Below are 21,579 nucleotides of genomic sequence, written 5' to 3' on the forward strand. Positions count from 1 at the left end.
CAATGAAGAGAGCCATTTTGGGTTATGTAATATTACATTAGTTAATGTGTTACATAACTTGAGATTTAATCAGGTAAGAGTACTTTGTAATTAGGTAGTCACCTTAGATACAATTTGCAAAGGCACACAAAAACAAAATGATTTAACTGTCTTAGTGAAAGTAAATGAGGAAAATTTGCTTGGCTAAACTAAAGGCAATAGTGCAAAACTGTGGCTTGAGATTATTCAAAGTCGGTAGCCTTGGTTCAGTCGGCCTGCTATGACATTTGCAGATGAGATGGAGAGTCGGTGAAAATATTGATTGATGATGAAATGTATTTTATCCACTCATAACCACAGCCCACAACAAAGACACACGGAATCAACTTCCATCTCTTTCATTTCCTGTTCCACAGGAAATTGCCTCAGAGGAGGCTGATAGCTCACTGCTCACGACAGTAATGTTATCTCTCTTCTAGCTCCCTTTCATTAAAAAAAACCTGCAGCATTTTGTGCACTGACAAACGTACTTATTTGCCAAAACCATGAACAATATGCATCTGACCTCAAAGGAGGTGACGTTTACATAAATAATGCTGACATTTAAGTTCATACTTCATGGAAATGAATGCTCTAATCTCACTAAAGCTCTTATTTTCCTTGCTTTCTATGTTGAACATGTTTCTAAATCCTGCCTCTGAAGGATACACTGTACAAAGGCATTACATCTTACAAAAATGATGGGTGATGTCCTCCCCCTCTTCTCCTTCACATCTGTAAAATGAAGCCTCATTTATGTGAATCTTGAAATCTTGATGACTTTGCTCTAGATTCATTTCTCCTAGAGGGTGAGATGAGCTTATCCACTTCAATCAGGTCTTGGACGAGCCGACATTTCCTAATGGAAGAGCCATCCCCTCAAAAGCCAATATGAGTGATAGCCTACCCTGTGCGAGAGTCAACAGGCTGTGCAATGACTCAACGTCATTCGTCACAGTATATAATCCCAGCTCTGATACTGACAGGGGAGGAGTGTCAGGTACTGTGGCACATGCAAAGTGCTCCCTGTGATCTCCAAGGGACAGCTTAAAGAAAAATCGTCTGAGACAATAGTACCTTCGCCATAGGAAATGCAGGGAAAGAAGACATCTCAAGAGACAGTAACTATGTCCTCTGAACTACAAGCCAATGCGAAGGGGCCGCAGACAGCCCCTAAATCACCTATTGGGCTACTTAGGAAGAGGGGTCAAGATGTAGTTCCGAAGATGCAACCTGCTATGATGATGTTCTCCAGCAAATACTGGGCTCGGCGAGGACTATCTTTGGATTCAGCAATGTATGACCAACAACACCTTGCAGCCTCAATGGTGGGTACTGAACAGTTTGATAGACCCTATTTTGGGCGCCACATTTTATATAGTCAAATTACCATACCTTTTGTTTATAATGAACCGTGATTTCAAAATAAATTTAAAATCATTTATTTATTTTTATCTATTTTCAAATAAATATTAAATTGCTGTAGTCTTTTTTTTTTTTTTTTAACTAGTTACTTGCATAAATCATTGATTTACACTGGAAAACTTAGTGTCTGTTGGTTGTTCTGGATGTAGAGGCAAATCCAATTGAATGTTTTCTTGCAAAATTCAATTTTGACAAAAAAACAGAAGTCAGTCAAATTGTCTCTCAGTGTAAATTCTTCTTTTGAGTTTGTTAATTACCACTCTTGTAATTTAAACTACTTAAAAAAAAAAAAAAGCTTTTATCTTAACCCATTTCTGCATCTTAAGAGTTTTATATTCACTAAACAACACCTCCAAGCAGCTCCGCAGGACATCCTTTAATCGGATAGATGAAAGACCTGACAAAGAGGAACAGAAATCCACCTATGACCTTGGGAAATTAGCAGTGATTTTCTCTCTGAAGAATGAAGTGGGCTGCCTGGTGAAAGCGCTAAGACTCTTTCAGGTTAGTAAACACCTCATCCTTTGGTGGGGTAGATTAATAGTACACTTTAATAAGGGAACCTTATGCATAGTACTTGTGTAATAATAATACGTTTTGATTAAGACCAAAGTGACATCCTGCTGTTCTGTTTGCTGTATGTTTAAAGGAGAAACATGTGAATTTGGCCCACATTGAGTCTCGCAGATCCAAGAGAGCCACCAATGAGGTGGAGATATATGCAGAGTGCAACTGCACAAAAAAAGAGTTCAATGAGCTGGTGCAGCACCTGAAAGACCACGTCAACATTGTCTCATATAACACACCTCAACAAGTGTGGTCTGCAGAGACCGGTAAGTTCTCTGTGAAAGAATTGCCAGTGTAACAGTGTGATATTGCTACTGATTCATCTGTCTCTTTATTCCAGACTGTTTGGACTGTGTGTGTGTTTTGGGAGGATTGGCAGATGGAGAAGGAATACCATGGTTTCCCCAAAAGATCTCAGAGCTGGACCAATGTTCGCATAGAGTGCTAATGTACGGCTCAGAACTGGATGCTGACCATCCGGTAAGTAAATCTGTTAAATGTTTAGTAGCCCCATGGTGGAGTGAACAATACTTTTACAGCATTAATTAATTCTGGTTAATGTGAATTTCTAGATAGACTAATACGTTAATATTTAAAGTTGATTAACATGGGTTAACAATGAATAATAGTATATTTATAATTTTTTATTGAACATTACAGTGTTTATTATAAATTATTTATCTGTGCACATCTTTTTTTTTCTTAATCATGTGCCCTCAAACGACACCTCTTCGCTGATGACGCGTTTTTCGGCGTGAGGGCGGGACAATCTGTCACTCCCATGATCCAATCAAAGTCCGATGGACAAAATCAAGTCCCGCCCTAATTTTTTGTTTTGTTTAAGAAGCAGTTTCACTTGGATATACATAATAATAGGGAAGAAAAGACTATCGCAACTTCCGTTTCATGCCGACTTTAAATAATGTTAACAAATTGAACCTTTTAGTAAAGTTATTCTCTGTTCTCTATTGCAGGGATTCAAAGACAAGGTGTATCGGCAGAGGAGGAAGTACTTTGTGGAGGTTGCAATGAACTATAAATTGTTAGTATAGATTATAATAGTTTATATTCTTTTGTAGTTGATTTTGCTATTGGGTTCTTGAAGCTCAATTATTAGAGCATGGCAATAACAACACTAAAAATAGATGCATAATACACTGCCCGGACAAAAAAAAAGTTGCTGTTTGGATTTAAATAGGCAAAGCTTAAGAATCAATGATTGGATCATTATTGCAGGGATTAGTTTGGCAACAATTCTACTAACCCTAATTGATGGAGTGTGTAGCTTTTCATTTCTTAGGAAGACACACCATGGCCATATTCCAGGATGACAAAACCAAGATTCATCAGGCTCAAATTGTGAAAGAATGGTTGGGAGGGTGCATGAAGAATCCTTTTCACTCATGAATTGGACCTCCAGAATTGGAGTCCAGACCTTAAATTCATTGAAAGTCTTTTGGATGTGCTGGAGTCAGACTGCTTGATTCTTGCATCGTCAATATAAGATCTTGACCAATAACATCACAACATTTATTTCCATCAAGAGGTGCATCAATTTTTGGTCAAGATCTTGGTCTGGACTCAGAGGTACCAATTCATGTGTGAAAATGATTCTTCATGCTCACTCCCAACCATTCTTTCACAATTTGAGCCTGATGAATCTTGACATTGTCATCCTGGATTATGGCCATTATGCGTTTTCCTACATGGTTGTTTAAGAAATGAAAAGCTACACATTTCATCAATTAGGGTTAGAAGAACTATTACCAAACATATCCAGTCATAGACTCTTAAGCATTTGTCTATTTAAATCCAAACAGCCGGGCAGTGTACAATTACATAAATGGAGTAGTAGTTGACTAACTGAAATTACAGTCAATTTGTTTCCCTTTTCTTGCTTAAAATGAATCCGAATGTCTTTTGTGTAACAGTGGGCAGCCTATCCCACAAATAGAGTACACACCAGAGGAAGTGAAGACATGGGGAGTTGTTTTCAGAGAACTTACAAAACTCTATCCAACTCATGCCTGCCGCGAGTACTTGAAAAACCTCCCTCTTCTCACAAAGCATTGTGGGTACAGAGAGGACAACATCCCACAGCTGGAAGACGTGTCTCTGTTCTTACGAGGTAAAATTATTAATTCCACTCATTCTATGACAAAGAAAGTCAACTCTCTTTAATGTGGTGGTTTGGGTTGTGGCCTTTGCAGAGAGGTCAGGGTTTACCGTACGGCCTGTGGCTGGATATCTGTCACCACGAGACTTCCTGGCCGGCCTGGCTTATCGAGTGTTTAATTGCACTCAGTATATACGTCACAGCACAGACCCGCTCTACACTCCAGAACCGTGAGCAAAAGCCCCATACTTTTATTTTGTGTGTCGAAAACTTAATTTTTCTTGTCACTTCTAACCTGTTAACTGTTTTCATGTCCTCAGAGACACCTGTCATGAACTTCTGGGTCATGTACCACTCCTGGCCGATCCCAAGTTTGCTCAGTTTTCTCAGGAGATTGGCCTTGCATCTCTAGGCTCTTCAGATGAGGATGTGCAGAAGCTGGCAACAGTAAGTGTGACAACAGCTTATTGAATTCTTAAATGTCATACGGAACTTGACTGGCAGGTTCCTAACTAGATACGGAAATAAAAAGGTCACTGAGGTTTTTTCATGGCGTAAAGTTTGATCTATGGTGTTGAGTCGCATGCATTTGCATTGAAATCATATCAGTGGCTCTGTATGGCAGACTTTGAGACACAATCAGATCTGGGTATAAAGTTTTTGGAAGTCTCAATATGAGTGTGTACATCTCATAAGGGTCTGATGATCTTGCTTCCAAACCTTTGAAATATGCAAGACAACATGTTTATTATGCAATAAACCACTGTGCTTTTTTTCCAGTGCTATTTCTTCACAATTGAGTTTGGGCTGTGCAAACAGGATGGTCAGTTAAGGGCATATGGAGCAGGTCTACTGTCTTCTATTGGAGAGTTAAGGGTAAGAAGCCCTTCGTTAACCATACATAAACACGTCAAGTATTCAGATGTCAAGTTAATAGTTAACTAAATGTATAATCCTCTTTGATTATGCAGCATGCGCTTTCTGAAAAAGCAAAAGTGAAGATGTTTGATCCCAAAACCACATGCTACCAGGAGTGCCTCATTACAACATTTCAAGATGTTTATTTTGTCTCTGAGAGTTTTGAAGAAGCAAAAGAGAAAATGAGGTAGAATATATATCCACTCAGTCATGAACAAAATTACATGAAAATCTTACAACAATCTAAAACTCTATTAACAGACTTCATCTGTATAAAAGAGACACATTTGCTCTGTCAATTTAATCACATAAACGTATGTCATACATGTATCAATTTAATAATTCTTTCCTTCTAAACAGGGAATTTGCTAAAACAATAAAGAGGCCTTTTTCGGTCTACTACAACCCATACACCCAGAGCATTGATTTATTGAAGGACACCAGGAGCATCGAGAACGTGGTTCAAGATCTACGCAGCGACCTGACCACTGTCTGTGATGCCTTGGGGAAAATGAACACATACCTTGGTATCTAGACAAACAGCGTCACCAGTGCTTCATTGTAGAATACAAATACAACTGATTTACATGATTAAATTCAATTTACATTAATACTGTAACATTTGCAGTGATGTTGATTTATCTGGGCTAAACATCCATTAGTCTTGCCTTGTCATAAGGATATATGTCACGTAAATTAAAGGAATAGTTAACTTAAAAATTATTTTACTCACCCTCAAGTTGTTTCAAACCTGTATGAATTTTTTCTTCTGCTGAACACAAAAGAAGATACTTTAAAGAATGTCTGTAACCAAACAGTTAATGGACCCCATTGACTTCCATAGTATTTTTTTCCCCTACTATGAAAGTCAATGGGGTCCATCAATCTTTCCATGTGTTCATCAGAAGAAAGAAATTCATACAGGTTTGAAACAACTTGAGGGTGAGTAAATGATGACAGAATTTTCATTTTTAAGTGAATTATTCCTTTAAGGTGTGAAATATTGCAACCATAGTCATCATATAGCAATTAAAACTGATCATTGCTACAATGTATTAAAACACTAAAGGAACGACAAAGAAAATGAACAGATTTAGTATTCATCTCGTCTTTGCCTCTTTGTGCCTAATGTTGTGCTTAAGACAGAATTATAACAGATTTGCATTTCATTTAAACTTCATTTTGCTGCATACAGCAAGTGAATGAAGTTGATACTGAAAAAAAAAAATAACTAAGCACTGTTCTGATTCCAATGCCATACTGTATTTGTATGTTTGTGGTGCTTGCTTTATTTGTTGCCAACAAAGCAAACTTCTCAATCAATAAAGCATTATATTTTAGCATTATATTTTGGTTTGCATTTTAAAAGTGTGCAGCAATGTGTTAGGACACATTTAATTCACTACCACAATGTTATTTTACATTAAAAGTTTAGTAATTTGCAAGTACATAGTCAGCAAGTACAATACTGAGAATATACACATTTAAATATAAAAAGTAAACAAAAAATCATTCATATTTTATCATATAACTCATAGATCACTAATAGCAATCCATTTCACAGTCGATCTTGTCAATGGACCTCGTCATTGTCATCAAAGGCTTTCTCCTATAGTGAATAAGATGTGACGTATTTAGTATATTGCACGTTATTGTAATTATTTAAGCTGCATTCATTTCTAGTAAACTTGTTTATTTGTAACAATACTTTTCAACAATAGGCTTTGTGGAAATTGTAATTAAATGTAAATAGTGCATAAACTCACCCAACCACCGTGCTGTTTAACCCAGGGAGTGAAGTTCTTTTGCAGGTACTGAGCTCCGAATCCCATGACCCTGTTCATGGGGTGAAGGTCCAGGGCTCGGAGTCTGCTGGTGACCTCAAAGGTCAGGGCGATCTGCTCATGTTTGTTTCTGCTCTGATAAAATTCTGGTACCACACTTTCGATGAAGGCTGTGGTCAGTTTTTCAAAAAAGTCGTAAGAGAAAGTACTCTGCAGGTATCCTAAAAGCACATGGTTCTTCTCAATCTGAGAAGGCAAATGGGACATTTAAGAACGTAACAAGATTTTATAACTACAAACTGAACAGTTAGACTACAGACTATAAAGAGATAATGATGATTACCTTCTCATTTAAGTCATCCCCTGATTTCTTCAGCAAGTCGACAATCTGCTGTATAACATCCGTGCTTACTTTTATAAAAACAAGGACATAGCACAATTACAGATAATTAATAGTGTTATGCAAGATTATATTTCGATGACTTGTATGGCGATGTAAGAAGTGAATGTGTATAATAGTAGCCTACACTTTACCAGAATCTGCCTCTATTCCATCGTCAACAAGAAGTCCGCTGTCTACAATCCGGGTCAGTTTTTCAGCCACATTTCCATATTTCTCACCACCTGTTTTTTTTTTTTTTTTTTTAAATACAGACAATGTCATTCAAATGACAATACATGTTATAAGAATCTCTGAAAGAGAAACAAAGTTATCAAGTACAGTATCTCTCTCTGGTCTGACCTGTTTGTGTCCCCATACTGTACATACAGACACTTCGCCCCAGGCTGGTGCTTGGCTTTCTCTTCTGGCAGTATGTTTCAAGCAGTAGATATTCATCGCTACGTGTTATTGAAGGTGAATCACCTTCCATCATGTAAAACAAACACTGACTTTTGCTGTTTGGATAAAGAGATGTAAGGAGTTAACGTTATAAAGCTACAGCTGAAACTTTACACGACGTCAGTGATCATAGTTAGCCTACTCTAACATTAAATCTGAATGAAAAATGCACATAACTTATCGGACAGCATATAATCTGCCGAATGAATGTCAAAGCAATGTGGTCTCAATCATATCTTAACAGAAAATACACAACAAAACTGACCGGGAAACTTCTGTCCTCCGGAGTGTGTTGGAGTCGTACGTCGTAAACACGTCACGAACACCAGTTTCCTTGTGACGTATACGGACGTTTTGCTGCTTTCATTTTTGTGAAGTTGTCTCCAGATTTATTATTAGGGATCGTATCATGCACAGCTTTCAACTGTCCTGAAAATATTTTGTTCGATTTTAATTACATGTCTTCAATATTATAAATTCGAGCTAAATTTAGCATAAATGTTTATGGGAGAAATAACCCCATGTTGTAAAAGGTAGAAGTTCGAGTTTGAAAAATAAGAAAGCTGTCTGGAAAAAATGTCCATGTTTTTATTTAACATTTAAATCATATTGAACCTTTACAAGAACCCTTGGTGGTGGTATTTGTAAATCCTTAAAACTAACGAAAATAATAAAGAGGTGACTGCCAGAATGAATTTAGAGCATGTAGGTCAACCGGTATTTCCTCCATGGTTCCTGTTCTATCTGACAACAAGCTCGTAATCACGACTTCAGAAGTGGGAAGAAGGAAATGTCCAATAGCACGTGAAGGCAGCCCATAGAAACAAACAAGGCATCTTGGTACTGTCAGTGTGTCAGTAAATTATGCTTTCACGTGCTATCAGAAATTTCCCACTTCCCACTTCTTAAATTGAGATTATCTTGTTGCATTCAAATGCTTTGTTGTCAGAAAAAAAACAGGAACCATGGAGGACACCAGGTTTATTCTTCCCTATTAATTGGTAAAAAATTATTAAAGCCAAAATTATATTAAGCGTCCCTATTCATTGACAACCATTTAAACATTCACCTCGCTATCCAAAGTCAGCTTGCTGACTATTCTGGAATTTTGGTCAAATACAGGCTATTTTCACTGTTATACAATACATACAATATGCTTCAAATGAGGCTAATACAGGCCCACAATAAATGAACATTTATAAATATTATACATCATATACTAAATATTACATTTTATGGCATCTGCACATTTGCTGAGGGGCATGCAAGATCATTGTTGATTTTCTCTTTGTCTTTTGTTGTTTGATTAACATTAATGACAGACAGCAGCAGGAATATTAGGCTGCTGTCACTTTAAGACCTAATGCACGGATCTAATGCTGCCTTCATGTGCTTTCGGAATTATCGTAAATACGAGTTTCCTAGTTAAAAATTGGGTATGAAAGCCCTCTCAAGTCATATTTACCACTGGGAAGCTCGGGGATAATTTTGATATCCAAGTTCCCAAGACGGGCGGGCCACAAACTTTAAACATGGTGGAGGGGAGAACGATTGCTGCTGTGACTGGTATTCTTTATTCGTTTATTTCCCACAAACGCTACATTGCCTGGTCTTGTTGGTAAAGTAGTGCATATGATTATTATAAATTAAAATAAAATTGCATTTACTAACAACCTTACTACTAATACAAAGGAAAAAGTAGCCTAGACTAATTAATTGCAAAAAGGTTTCTATGAAAAACAAAAGGACAGTAAGATTTTTATTGTCACCAAGTAACAATATTCTGAATATTATCGACTAATAATCATTTTACGTAATCATGTTTATACATTTTTATATCAGTAGTAACTAAAAGCCACAAGCAATTTACAGTAATAAAAGATTCAATAATTTAGTTAATCATTTTATAAATAATTTTCAGGAGGGATTTTTTATGTCTCCATGTCATATATCAGATGAATAAGTCATAAATGAAACTTCACTTGGGATGCTGTTGCTCTTGAGTAGTTGTTAGTTCTTTTTCAGCAATCTTCTTCCAGCAGGGTAGTTGGTTTGCACGGGACATGTAAAACACAGGCCCGATACAGGTCCCGAGTCTGGGAAAGGCATTCATCAGAGTCAAGATCAAACAGTCTGAGTCACTAACTTCTTTATCTCCATCCTCAAGTGTGCTCACGTAAGGGGCTATAGCCAGGACAGGTGCGTAGATTACAGCCGTTGGGATTAGAATCAATAAGGTGTTCTTAAGTGCTCTGTTTTTTATGGATGAGCCACCTCTTCCACCAGTTTGCCCTTCACCTGGACCTTTTTTGGAGAGTGCACACACAATGCCCATTAGACATGCAAGCATTATCAGTAAGACAACATCAAGGATGATTGACAAGTACACAGCTATTTTAGGGAGCCTTTCTTGGTAGGTAATCATTGCAATGCCTAAAGTTAAGATCCAGATTACAGCCGAGCAGAAAACACGATGCTCCCATTTACTCCCTAGTTTCATGTAGAGGACTGCATGTGCTGCGGCAAAGTAGCGCTCCACACACATACTGGTCAAGAGGAGAGGACAGCCGATTATGTTGAGGATAGAGATGGCCTCAGAAACTATGATAAGCGTTCCAGTGGGTTGACTCAGAGAATTGTACATAAAAAGAGGAAGACTGACACAGTAGAGTATGTTCAGCACGGCAAGATTGAGCCCCGAAACTTCAGAAGGTGACAAAGCTTTCCCACCCCTCACCAGCAGCCATAGTAGAGCCAAATTAGTTGGGAGACCCACCACGAGAGTGAAGATTTCCAGTGGCAAGCGAACACGGGAATAATCTTTTTCATTGCACTTATCCACAATGGTAAGAAACAACAACGGAAGATTGCTTGTATTACTGTAGATTGTGTGTGTACTGGTTTCATTTGATATGTTGTTTGTCATGTTGATTGAGCACTTAGAGAAACACAAAAAATTGCTTGAATTACAAAAACAAGGCAAATATATTGCAAAAATGCATTTAAACTCTCATCTAAAAACAGTAATATTGTGAAATATTGTTAAATAACTGTTTTCAATTTTTATATATTTTAAAATGAACTCAAGTCTTCAGTATCACATGATCCTTCAGAAATCATTCTAAACAATTTAATTAGATCAATGTAAGGCATCCTTCCTGAATAAAAGTAATGATTTCTTTCATAAAAAATCTTACTGAACCCAAATTTTTGAATGTCTATAGACACACACACAAATAATAAATATATATATTTAAATGTATAAACAAGATCAAATAAAATAAGTTGTGAAAGTGTTACTGAAAATATTGAGATGTATAAACTTACCTTTTCAGGCTATGAGATAAATTTTACTGTTTGCTGTCCTTCCCTCTTCTTGACAGATCTTAAATATATCCGTTCTTGTTCTGTTTTGTCAATGTAATTTAAATACAATTATTTGAATTTCTGTGCTGGTACATTGAGCGCATTTTGTCCACAACCCAATGAAAATGAGAGATTTTCCATTTCTGGTTTTGAAAAAACACACTTAGCAAATTTTACCCAAATCAACGAGGGCATCTGGACTCAATTAAAGGCAAAAGGAAAACAGATCGACCCAACAGTTTATTACAAATGAATCAGTGCATTTAAAGTGCAAATTTTACAGATAGATTTTAAGTTAACAGATGTATAAACTCTAATCAAGAGTACATACAGCTTCTTTACAATACATTATGAATATAATATTATGAAAATGGGGGGTAGTTAGCCACCACAAGCAAAGTATTATGTGCAAAACAAAAAGATTTTGCTCTTATTTTCTATTTTCTTATTAGGTATGGTGCTATCAGTTGTCAGATTTGACAAGAATAACCAGGTCAAGATATATTTACAGTATAGCAGATATTAAAAGATATCATCAACATTAAAAATATCAAAGTGCTTCTGGTTACGCTGACCAGTTATATCTGTGCAGTGTTGTTTGTATTGTCTTGGCCACATTCAGTGCTGCTGATGAGAAAGTCGAATGATGGTTGCATGTCTATGGGTGGGTGACGGAAGGAGCATGTGGGGTCTTGTTTTTGGGAGGTGTAGAAATCTGTACGTAAACTGGGGTGGTAGAAGAAGTGGAGGGGTTTGGCTCGTTTTGAACCCTCTGAAACACAAGGGCTGGGTAGATTTGGCTGTTGGCGTGGTATGTAGGGTATGTGGTATTGGGGCTTCTCAGCAGACTCTCTTGACTCCTGTGTAGAAAGAAAGAGAATTTAGTGATGTACAAAATCATAGAAACTGAAGCACTTCTTATAGGTCTTATGGCTTTACACATCCTCCCAGATATTACATAATAGTAGAAAATGTGGTGTGGTTGTAGCGAGTGGGCAAGGGTTGTGGGTTTCAATGCACGTAAGAGGCCTATTAATATACAGGCACGACAAGAAGGCAGGCTATTCCTGTTGTAAGTGTACTGTGAGTCTATGTGGGGAGAAATCAGCTAAATAAACAAATATATTTTACAATGATTTTCCTTACCTCTCATACCCTCTGTTCTCATAGGCTCTGATGACCTCGGAATAAACAGGACTTCCAGGAGGCAGCGGTCGGTCAAGACGCTGGGACAGGCTGAAAAGTTTAGGCGGAGGGAATGCCTCCCAGTCTAGCTGCTCTCTCTCCAACCAGGACGGGCTCCTCCGTGTCCTAGAGCTTCGTGTTTCTCTTCTCCTAAAGGTAAATAAAGACAGTACCAACAAATTTAGTATTATGATTGTAAAAAAAAAAGAAAAAAGTGCATCATTATAACTTTAAAACACAGTATCCACCGGTTTTACAGATAATGCTTCCCAGACAGCAACATAGTGTCAGCCCAGATCTGGCCCACATCTGGTGGAATTCATGTGTACCAGATGTGGGCCGGATCTGGGCCGACACTATGTTGCTGTCTGGGAAGTTATCTATGTTGCTGTCTGGGAAGCGTGAGCCCAGATCTGGCCCACATCTGGGCCATGTGGAATTCATGTGTACCAGATGTGGGCCGGATCTGGGCCGACACTATGTTGCTGTCTGGGTTAAGGCGAGACTAAAATGGTTTTAACTGAAAGCAACTTGCACTGACAAATGTGACCCTGGATCACAAAACCCGTCACAAGTAGCACAGGTATATTTGTGGCAATAGCCAAGAATATATTGTATGGGTCAAAATTATCGATTTTTCTTTTATGCCAAAAAAACATTAGGATATAGTAAATAAGTAAAGATCATGTTCTATGAAGATATTTTGTAAATTTCTTATCTTAAATATCTAAAATTTTCTTTTTGTGAGTGAATGCAGCACAATTGCGAACATAAATGGACAACTTTAAAGGCGATTTTCTCAATGTTTCGATTTTTTTACACCCTCAGATTCCAGATTTTCAAATAGTTATTTGGCCATATAGATTTTCGGCCAAATATTGTCCTATCCTAACAAACCATACATCATTGGAAAGCTTATTTATTCAGTTTTGTGACTGGTTTTGTGGTCCAGGGCCACATATCTTAAAATATGTCAATGCCATTGTTTTGTCTCAAGATGCACGGCAGTAATGTTTTCTTTATAAGGCAAGGCATGTTTATAAAAGCTAATTAATGATGGTAGTATTTTCTAAGAACAAACCATTTGTTTTTAATTCATTTCACCAAGAATTCAAAGTCATTCTAATGGATGAATGAATTCAGTTCCCTAATGTTTGACAACCAGAAAGCGTCCAGAAATTTAGTCTTAACTTTGCCTTTATTTAAACGCTAACAAACTAATTTTTTGTAAAATTTAAGACAAACATATTTAAGATCTTTTTCTATATTTAAAATAAATGCCACTTAATTTGATAATTTGATATGTAATGCAATTATACATTCATCTTTAAGTGTAGCCAAAGTGTCCACATACTTTCTGGAGCTAATACATATTTGTTTTGTTTATCAGATGACGCAAACTCTGAATCAACATGTACCAATGCTATATTTTCTAAATGTCATAATCATTTGTTAACAAACAAGTATTCATTACTTCAATGAGCTCATTGTATCTGCATTAAATTATTACATTGTTTAAATTAATACATTTTTAGCTAACTGTGATTTTTTTATATGTACATTTCTGAAATACATAAATTAAAGTTACCTCTGATAACAGAACACTCTAAATTGTAATATGGACTCATGCACTTTCTGTAAAGCAGAAAGCACATTTCTTTGAAATGATATGTATTGTGAATATAGCGCTGTACAAATAAACGTGAATTGAATTGAATATTTTATTGAAAGACACCACTCTTTTTTAATGATTTTGATGAATTATCTTTAAGGTTATTTTAATTATTAAAGTGACCGACCTGCTTCTGCCCATCCGATGCTTTTCCTTCTTTTTGCTCATGCGCTCTTGACAACAGCAGATGATGAAGCACACAGTCATGACGAAGATGACGACCCCGCTCACTACAGACACCAGTAAAGCGACGCGAAGTCCCTGGTCATTTGGCCGAGGGATACCTGAAAAAAAATAGTGTTGGTTTCAACAGATATGATGGCCAGTTATATTAAAACTGAGAGAAACTGTAATTTTTCTTTAGAAAGATCTTACAGATTTTAAATTCAGATATTTGCTTACATTTGGGGGAAATAAGCAAAGTTGGCAATGAAAATAATAATTATGCTTTTTTATTAGTATTATTAGGATACATTTCTTTCCATAAAGGGTAATTGAATGGCTGCCCTACTCTCACAGACTGGCAGGTAGCTGCTCCATCGTGGGATGCCTGCATGCAGGATGCATGTGATTTTCTCATGGCCAACCAGCTGGTAGCCCTCCTTACACCAGAACACAAGCATAGAGCCCACAGACACCCCTGTGCCGTGCTCCACGTAGTAGGATCCCCGTCGTGGGGGAAGCACAGAAATACACACAAGCCCTGTAGAAACACAGACAGACAGATAGACATGTATAGATGAGATGAGAGCAAAGACTTTGAATATTCTGTGATGTGTTAAACTGTGTAAATGGACTCATAACACTCTGTGGCGAATGATTGTATCATTCCAGTTGTTTTGCATATGTTATAGATTTTTTTTTTCTGCCTCATGCATCTTGCTTGCATGTTTCCTTTGCAGTGAGACATCTCACCCATCTTTGTATCCTGTGGTAAACCACAGTGAATTTTCATTAATGTGTAAATGTCTGTCTTGTATTTGCATGGTGTTCTGTGAGTATATGTTGCTTTGAATCAGTGCCGGCATATCAGTGACTGTCTTCTCTATCCAGCCTCTTGTCCCATGATCCCAGCTCACTATCAAATACTCCTCCCTCCAGTTTCTCCGTGTTTCTGGAGAAGCAACTGATTAAATAAAGATAAGGCCCTTTATCAAATATTGATTAATTCCACACAGTTTTCCTATTATTAAAAACCTTTGAAAGTGCACTTAGGCCATCCACTGACATGTCCACTGACTGACATGAGTTTTTTGAGCACAGGTCAGGAGAAATTATATATGAAGTGCTAAAAGTCTTATCTACCCAATTGTATCTGTCTATCCATATATCTGTCTGTCTATCCATTCGTATCTGTCTATCCATCTATTAATATCTGTCTCTATTTATATTCATCCTTCTGTATCTGTCTGTCTACCCTTATGAAAAAGAAGTTTATTCAAGTGTGCTATTATTATGTATACTAATAGCACACTTGAATAAACTTCTTTTTCATAAGAAGTATACTTCTTTTAAGATAAAAAATAAGAAAGTATACTTTCAGTCTACTTTTTATGTACTTCTCAGAAATATACTTAAAAGTGCATATTTAAGTATAATTAAATCTATTTAAAAATAAGTCTATTCTATTTTATAATTAAGTATATTTGGCCTATACTTGTACTAAATCTATTGATCGAGATATTCTTAAAAGTATAATTAATTAATATATTCTAAGTTGGCTTGTAGTTGTGTTTACTCTTTTGATTGAGTCGGTTATTAAACACTTTTTTCACGCCTGTGTTAGGGGTTAGGGTTAGGGTTAGGGTTTTCATCTTTTGAAAGAGTACAGAATTTTCGGATCAAAACACAGGTGTATAGAAGAAGAAACAAGTGATAGAAGATTGCTTACGCACATGTAAAATAACGCGATCATCAAACATTAAACAGCATATATGTTCAAAACTGCCTAACGTGACCGAATGATTGGAGTTGGACTGTGAAGCTTTGGGGGTGTTGATGGACTCTATCTACTCCATCTATGTTTTGATCATCGTTCTGATTCCCATCCAGACGTAGTCTTTGACAAAAATGAGATTTTCTCCACTTTTTGTTTAAATTGTTGCTTTTTTTAATTTATTTTTTAAGAAACTTACCCACATTCAAGTTGTGGGTAAAAGATAAAAAAGTTGATATAAAAGGATGCATGAAGCTCCTTTCTATCTATCTATCTATCTATCTATCTATCTATCTATCTATCTATCTATCTATCTATCTATCTATCTATCTATCTATCTATTAGGGGTGTGCAAAGCAGCCGGTATTTGTATCTGTATTTGTATTTGTTGAGGGGGGAAAAGTATTTGTATTTGTATTTGTATTCGAGTAAAATTCAAAATAGGTGTAAAAATCCATTTTTTTTGCGTTACACTTCTAATTTACGTTATAGTGTAAGTATTCTTTAATTATATCCATTATAATAATTATGGATATGCAATATTGGTTGATGTTTTTCCATAAATCCAGCAATTGAACATGTAACAAGGAACGTCATTGAAAAGAAAATAACATAACAGCCATTACCAACAACTCTGTCAACAGCCTATTGTCTAAATTACCGAGCTAACAGAGCTACTAGTGTTGTCACTGTACCAAAATGTCAGTATTCGGTACCAATCCCAGTGAAAATCCACGGTTCTCGGTACCAATTTCGGTACCAAAGCTTAATTTAGATTAAATTTACATATATTAAAGTGTATATCACGGTTACAAAGATGGAAACTGTAGTATTAAAAACACTTTACAATAAGATTCAATTTGTTAGATAACATTAGATAAAATTACCTAACAATAAACAATAGTTATATACTGTCGCAATTATTCTCCTTGGGGTTAATTTAAAAATACATTTTTAAAATCAAAAGTTAACATTATTTATGTTAACATTATTTAATGCACAATGACTGAAGTGAACAAACATGACCAATCAAGTGTTTGTATTAAATAACATTCACAAACATTAATTAATGTTGTAAAAATATATTGTTCACTCAATGTGTTGATGTTAGATGTGCATTAAGTAATGTTAATGAATGGTATCTTGTAGTGTTACCAAATACAGGAGATAAAACGTGTTTTATTTGACTTGACTGTACTTTTATTTAATCCAAAACTGCATTCATATTTAATTTTAAAAGGGCTTTTTAAACCTGCTAAGAGTTATCCAGCCAAGAATAAGCCTAGAACAGCTTTTCTGAAGGACTGATATTAATGACATGATGACGGCTTTTTATTTCATTTCTCATCTCCATAAATATATCTAAAGCTAATGCAAGGGCTAGAAATCAATTAATTATTTGCTGATACTTCCTCGTCATCATGGAGAGCGCAGTTCGCACCGCGTCTGTCGTTGCTATGCAACCAACATAGGCGCGCCTGGAAAAACGAGCGCGCTTGCCCCGCGCCTACATTTGAAATCTGCACGCGCAAAAAACGCGCTATGTGAACGACCGCTTATGGCAACGTGACATTAGCCTAATCCAAAATATTTCCGTGTCATTTCCTCCTTTCTTATCAAGTGGATTTACAGCCGGAGGAAACGCAGCTTTTTGATATAAAGTTTTTCTTGTTCCCGAATACAAATATTTTTTTAAGTATTTGTTCGAAATAAGTATTCGTAAAAAACACATTATTTGTGCCTTTCCGAATACCGTATTCGGGTTCGGCTCCACCCCTACTATCTATCTATCTATCTATCTATCTATCTATCTATCTATCTATCTATCTATCTATCTATCTATCTATCTATCTATCTATCTATCTATCTATCTATCCATCTATCCATCCATCCATCCATCCATCCATCCATCCAGTCAGTCTGTCTGTCTGTCTGTCTGTCAGTTGTTCTTACCTGTGTTATTTCTTGGATCTGTAGGTTCAGTCTGATGTTCTGGATTGATTGATTGCTCATCAGTGGTTGGATCAGAGGTGGTCATGAGCAGATTGGGTCTCACTGAGGCTGTGTGAATAACACAATCAGTCCACACACAACTCACAAGTTTTTGTAGCTCCACACACCATGTACTGTATCAGAACAATTTTATATTGGTCACATAAATCAAGCGTAGCGTCCGTTCTGGCAGGTCACGTTAGCCAAGCTCGCATCAGCTGACTCACATCTACCTATAGGAATACAACGCTTATCACAGCATTCATATATAATCTCCTTCAGTATTATCAACAGCTATCGCGTTTCTCAGGAGCTAATTACCCTCCTCCATCCCCAGCTCCTCCTCTTGTCAGTCAGGATTTGGCATTCTGATTCCCCTTTGAATCAGACTAAATTATGTTGTACATTAAAATTTTTGAATTAATGAAATCTGCAATACATTCATGTTGGTTCTGTTCTGTTTCCCCTAAGGGGGGTTATTGCTGCTCTCCCTGCTCTTATCAATGCTAGGCTGCATGGATGCGCAGGGAGTTCTTGCCCAGAACAGAACCATACCGCCAATCCAAACTGTATGCTAACTGTCAATGTATTTGACGATTGTAGTCCTGACAGAATGTGTCTGTCTGTCTGTCTGTCTGTCTGTCAATTGTTCTTACCTGTGTTGTTGCTGGGTGGATCTGTAGGTTCAGTCTGATGTTCTGGATTGATTGATTGCTCATCAGTGGTTGGATCAGAGGTGGTCATGAGCAGATTGGGTCTCACTGAGGCTGCGTGAATAACACAATCAGTCCACACACAACCCACAGGTTTTTGTAGCTCCACACACCATGTACTGTTGCAGAACAATTTCTATTGGTCACATAATATGTCTGTCTGTCTATCCATCCATCCATCCATCCATCCATCCATCCATCCATCCATCCATCCATCCATCCATCCATCCATCTGTCTGTCTGTCTGTCAATTGTTCTTACCTGTGTTGTTGCTGGGTGGATCTGTAGGTTCAGTCTGATGTTCTGGATTAACTGATTGCTCATCAGTGGTTGGATCAGAGGTGGTCATGAGCAGATTGGGTCTCACTGAGGTTGCGTGAGTGTAGGGAAACCACACCGTCAATCCACACACAACCCACAACAAAGACCACACTGAAGTCATGATCAAAGGCCCCCAGGGGCCACAGCACAAAGAGTAGATATGTCCTGAGGTGATCACAATACTCCGTGTAGCACGCTAAGCATCACTGATTATAATCCATTCATAGTGCCAGGTGAAGGAATATCACAAATAGCTTCTTTTCCTAAAGGTGTCTGTGAATATCCAAGCTCATCCAACCTTAGTTCATCCAAGCTTATGCCCATAGCTCCTAAAAATGGCAGCTCCTTCTCTGTTTCTCCTGCTGTATTAAGCATAGGCTTCCTTGTGTGTGTACACAGCATCTGCTCTGCCTGTCCGCTCACTGCTGCTGTTATAGCATACAGTGAGGCAGTCAAGGGTCTTACATAACATGAAGTGCACGTGTGGATGTAATTTTGTGCACTCTTAAATCCCCGATCTCATCTCTCCAGCAACTCGTGCACGCTCTCTCACTCTATCTCACTCTCTCGGGAAACTCGAGGGTGAATCAGGGCATGTGGCTATGTGCATGTGAGCCTCTGTCCCATATCTGCTGAGAGAATGAAAAAAGAGCCACAATCTGCAGGCACACAGCATATATATATACTCAAATCAACATGTTGGCTTATAATGCCTCACAATTTCTTGAGCACCCCAAAGCAGAATAAACGTGTGTGTATACAGAGCGTGATGCAGCAGATGGTGTTTATAGATTGCACGTGGACCCAACACCAGTACGGTTGAATGAATTCTGTTCACTTGGATGAGCACAGTGGGTTTCATTCTCAGTGCAGAGAGCCTGTTAGACTGTGTGGGAAGTGTTAGAAGGATGCTATAGGGAGGTTTCCTCATTGCATAACACTGAAACCGTGGTAACAGTGTCCCGATTTATATATATATATCAGTATTTACGGATATGCATTCAGTGCAGCTCCTTTTTCTTTTTTCCCCATCTATGGTCTGTCTTCCTGTAGAATGCCTTATTAATGTTTGATAAATCACAGGGCAGCCACGGGATGTGTAGAGACACAATCAAATAACAGCTTCCAATGTTTTCAGCTGCATTCAGTGAGTTTGTTGCATCTTTTACATTTTTTTAAGTATTGGAACACTAATTTTTTACTTGTTTGTTGATGAATGCTGTGTTTCTCACATGTCACATGTCCTGATGGCACACTAGTTAATCTGGCCATGGATGTCAAATAATTACTAAGCATCTGCCCTAGTAATCCTTTAAGCTTTAAGATGCTTCATTGCATTTTTTGGTGAAATATTCAAATAAGATGCTTCTCTGGCTTTTAAGAGATACTTTGATAATTTTCTGATATCCAGACTTTATGAAAAGAAGGAACTAAAAGTCATAGTCCTATATCAAGGATGATTTGTTTAAAACAATTGCTAGGATCCATACTTAAGTCACTTTTTTATCTACTCTTTACACAGTTCTCCTTACCTACTTTCAGCTTGGCACAGCAGTTCATTTTTACATTTAAAATGCTTTAAAAGTACTAAATCACTGACAGGACTCCAGACTAACATTTGACAACAGTGGCACCCAGAGGTGGACAGTAACAAAGTACATTTACTCGAGTACTGTACTTAAGTACACTTTTTGAGTGTTTTTTCTGGATACTTTTTACTCCACTACATTTCTGTCAAGGTCCTTGATTAGAAAGTAGAAACGTCAGTCATGATTTTGGTTGCAGTCAGAACCCGACGTCAGTTTGATGTCAGAACCCGACATTAGATTGACGTCACCATCCGACGTCGGGCAGACGTTGGATTTTGGTTGGAAATAAAATGTTGGTTTCTGACGTCAACCCGATTTTCATTTTCAACCGCAATACAATGTCTGTCCAACGTTGGAGATTGACGTCAATCTGACGTTGGATTCTGACATTAACCTGATTTTCATTTTCAACGTTGGGTTTGGTCTTCTAAATGCGAATTTTGTCATTGCTTTGGAGCACACTATATCTTATAGATAACATATTCATACTAAAAGCCAAAAAACTTTTCATAGAGACTTTAAATAGGGTACTATTTGAGGGAACAGCCATTTGTGTGTCCGAAACCATTGTGGACATTATTGAGTGCACTTATATATCCCACTACTGGGTATTGATATTGATACGAGGGTATAGGGGGCGATTTTGGACACAACCAATATCTGATTAACGTGGATATTATTACTCGTCTTCTCGACTAGATATCATCCTTTTATTTTTACCTTGTATAGGATTACAACGGGCTCCTGGCACCTGATTTGGTAAGAACAGTGATCCTATAGGCTTAAATGCTTCCCGACTAGAATATCATGCACTGATATACAAATATACTCACTCTAACTCTATAAAACCTGACCAGTTTGTTCACTTTTTCCAGCTCATGTTTTTCACTGGTGGTTGAAATTTCATTGCATTATTTATCATATAGCCTACCTATTTATTTATACAGGACATTTTCTACCGGTCTGAATCAAAATGCACAGGGTTAGTCTCTTCAGTGTTGCTGTTAATGTTGTGGTTATTTTAGCAAATAGTTTGCTTCGTACTTTCAGTTCAACAGCATTAAAGGTCCTATATTGACAAAATTGAAATTTTCTGGCTTTTTTCATTATAACAGAGGTCTAGGGGCTATGAAACT

General features: G+C 37.2%; 3 protein-coding genes across 3 annotated transcripts; 1 reads left to right on the forward strand and 2 right to left on the reverse strand.

Moving 5' to 3' along the window:
* The first annotated feature begins 1,004 nt into the window (after positions 1-1,004).
* tph2 (tryptophan hydroxylase 2 (tryptophan 5-monooxygenase)) lies at positions 1,005-6,390 on the forward strand. The gene is made up of 11 exons (XM_084123655.1): positions 1,005-1,346; positions 1,804-1,947; positions 2,093-2,276; positions 2,351-2,490; positions 2,985-3,052; positions 3,942-4,138; positions 4,221-4,356; positions 4,447-4,573; positions 4,907-5,002; positions 5,098-5,231; positions 5,405-6,390. Exons 1-11 carry the CDS (start codon positions 1,110-1,112, stop codon positions 5,577-5,579), a joined length of 1,638 nt encoding a protein of 545 aa, XP_083979781.1. The 5' UTR covers positions 1,005-1,109; the 3' UTR covers positions 5,580-6,390.
* Positions 5,367-8,021, reverse strand: LOC311089168 (apoptosis facilitator Bcl-2-like protein 14). Its single transcript, XM_084123656.1, has 6 exons — positions 7,935-8,021; positions 7,571-7,725; positions 7,363-7,452; positions 7,172-7,239; positions 6,811-7,074; positions 5,367-6,653 (listed from the first exon to the last, which is right to left on the reverse strand). The coding sequence occupies exons 2-6, from the start codon at positions 7,701-7,703 to the stop codon at positions 6,618-6,620; spliced, it is 591 nt and encodes a 196-aa protein (XP_083979782.1). The 5' UTR covers positions 7,704-7,725; positions 7,935-8,021; the 3' UTR covers positions 5,367-6,617.
* A 3,242-nt stretch (positions 8,022-11,263) lies between these two features.
* On the reverse strand, positions 11,264-19,296 carry LOC311090125 (uncharacterized protein). Its single transcript, XM_084125267.1, has 7 exons — positions 18,795-19,296; positions 18,477-18,587; positions 17,782-17,889; positions 14,404-14,595; positions 14,020-14,176; positions 12,182-12,370; positions 11,264-11,895 (listed from the first exon to the last, which is right to left on the reverse strand). The coding sequence occupies exons 1-7, from the start codon at positions 18,973-18,975 to the stop codon at positions 11,694-11,696; spliced, it is 1,140 nt and encodes a 379-aa protein (XP_083981393.1). The 5' UTR covers positions 18,976-19,296; the 3' UTR covers positions 11,264-11,693.
* Between the last annotated feature and the right edge of the window lie 2,283 nt (positions 19,297-21,579).

Source organism: Abramis brama (genome assembly GCF_963993115.1).
Source record: "Abramis brama genome assembly, chromosome: 9".
Lineage (NCBI taxonomy): Eukaryota > Metazoa > Chordata > Actinopteri > Cypriniformes > Leuciscidae > Abramis > Abramis brama.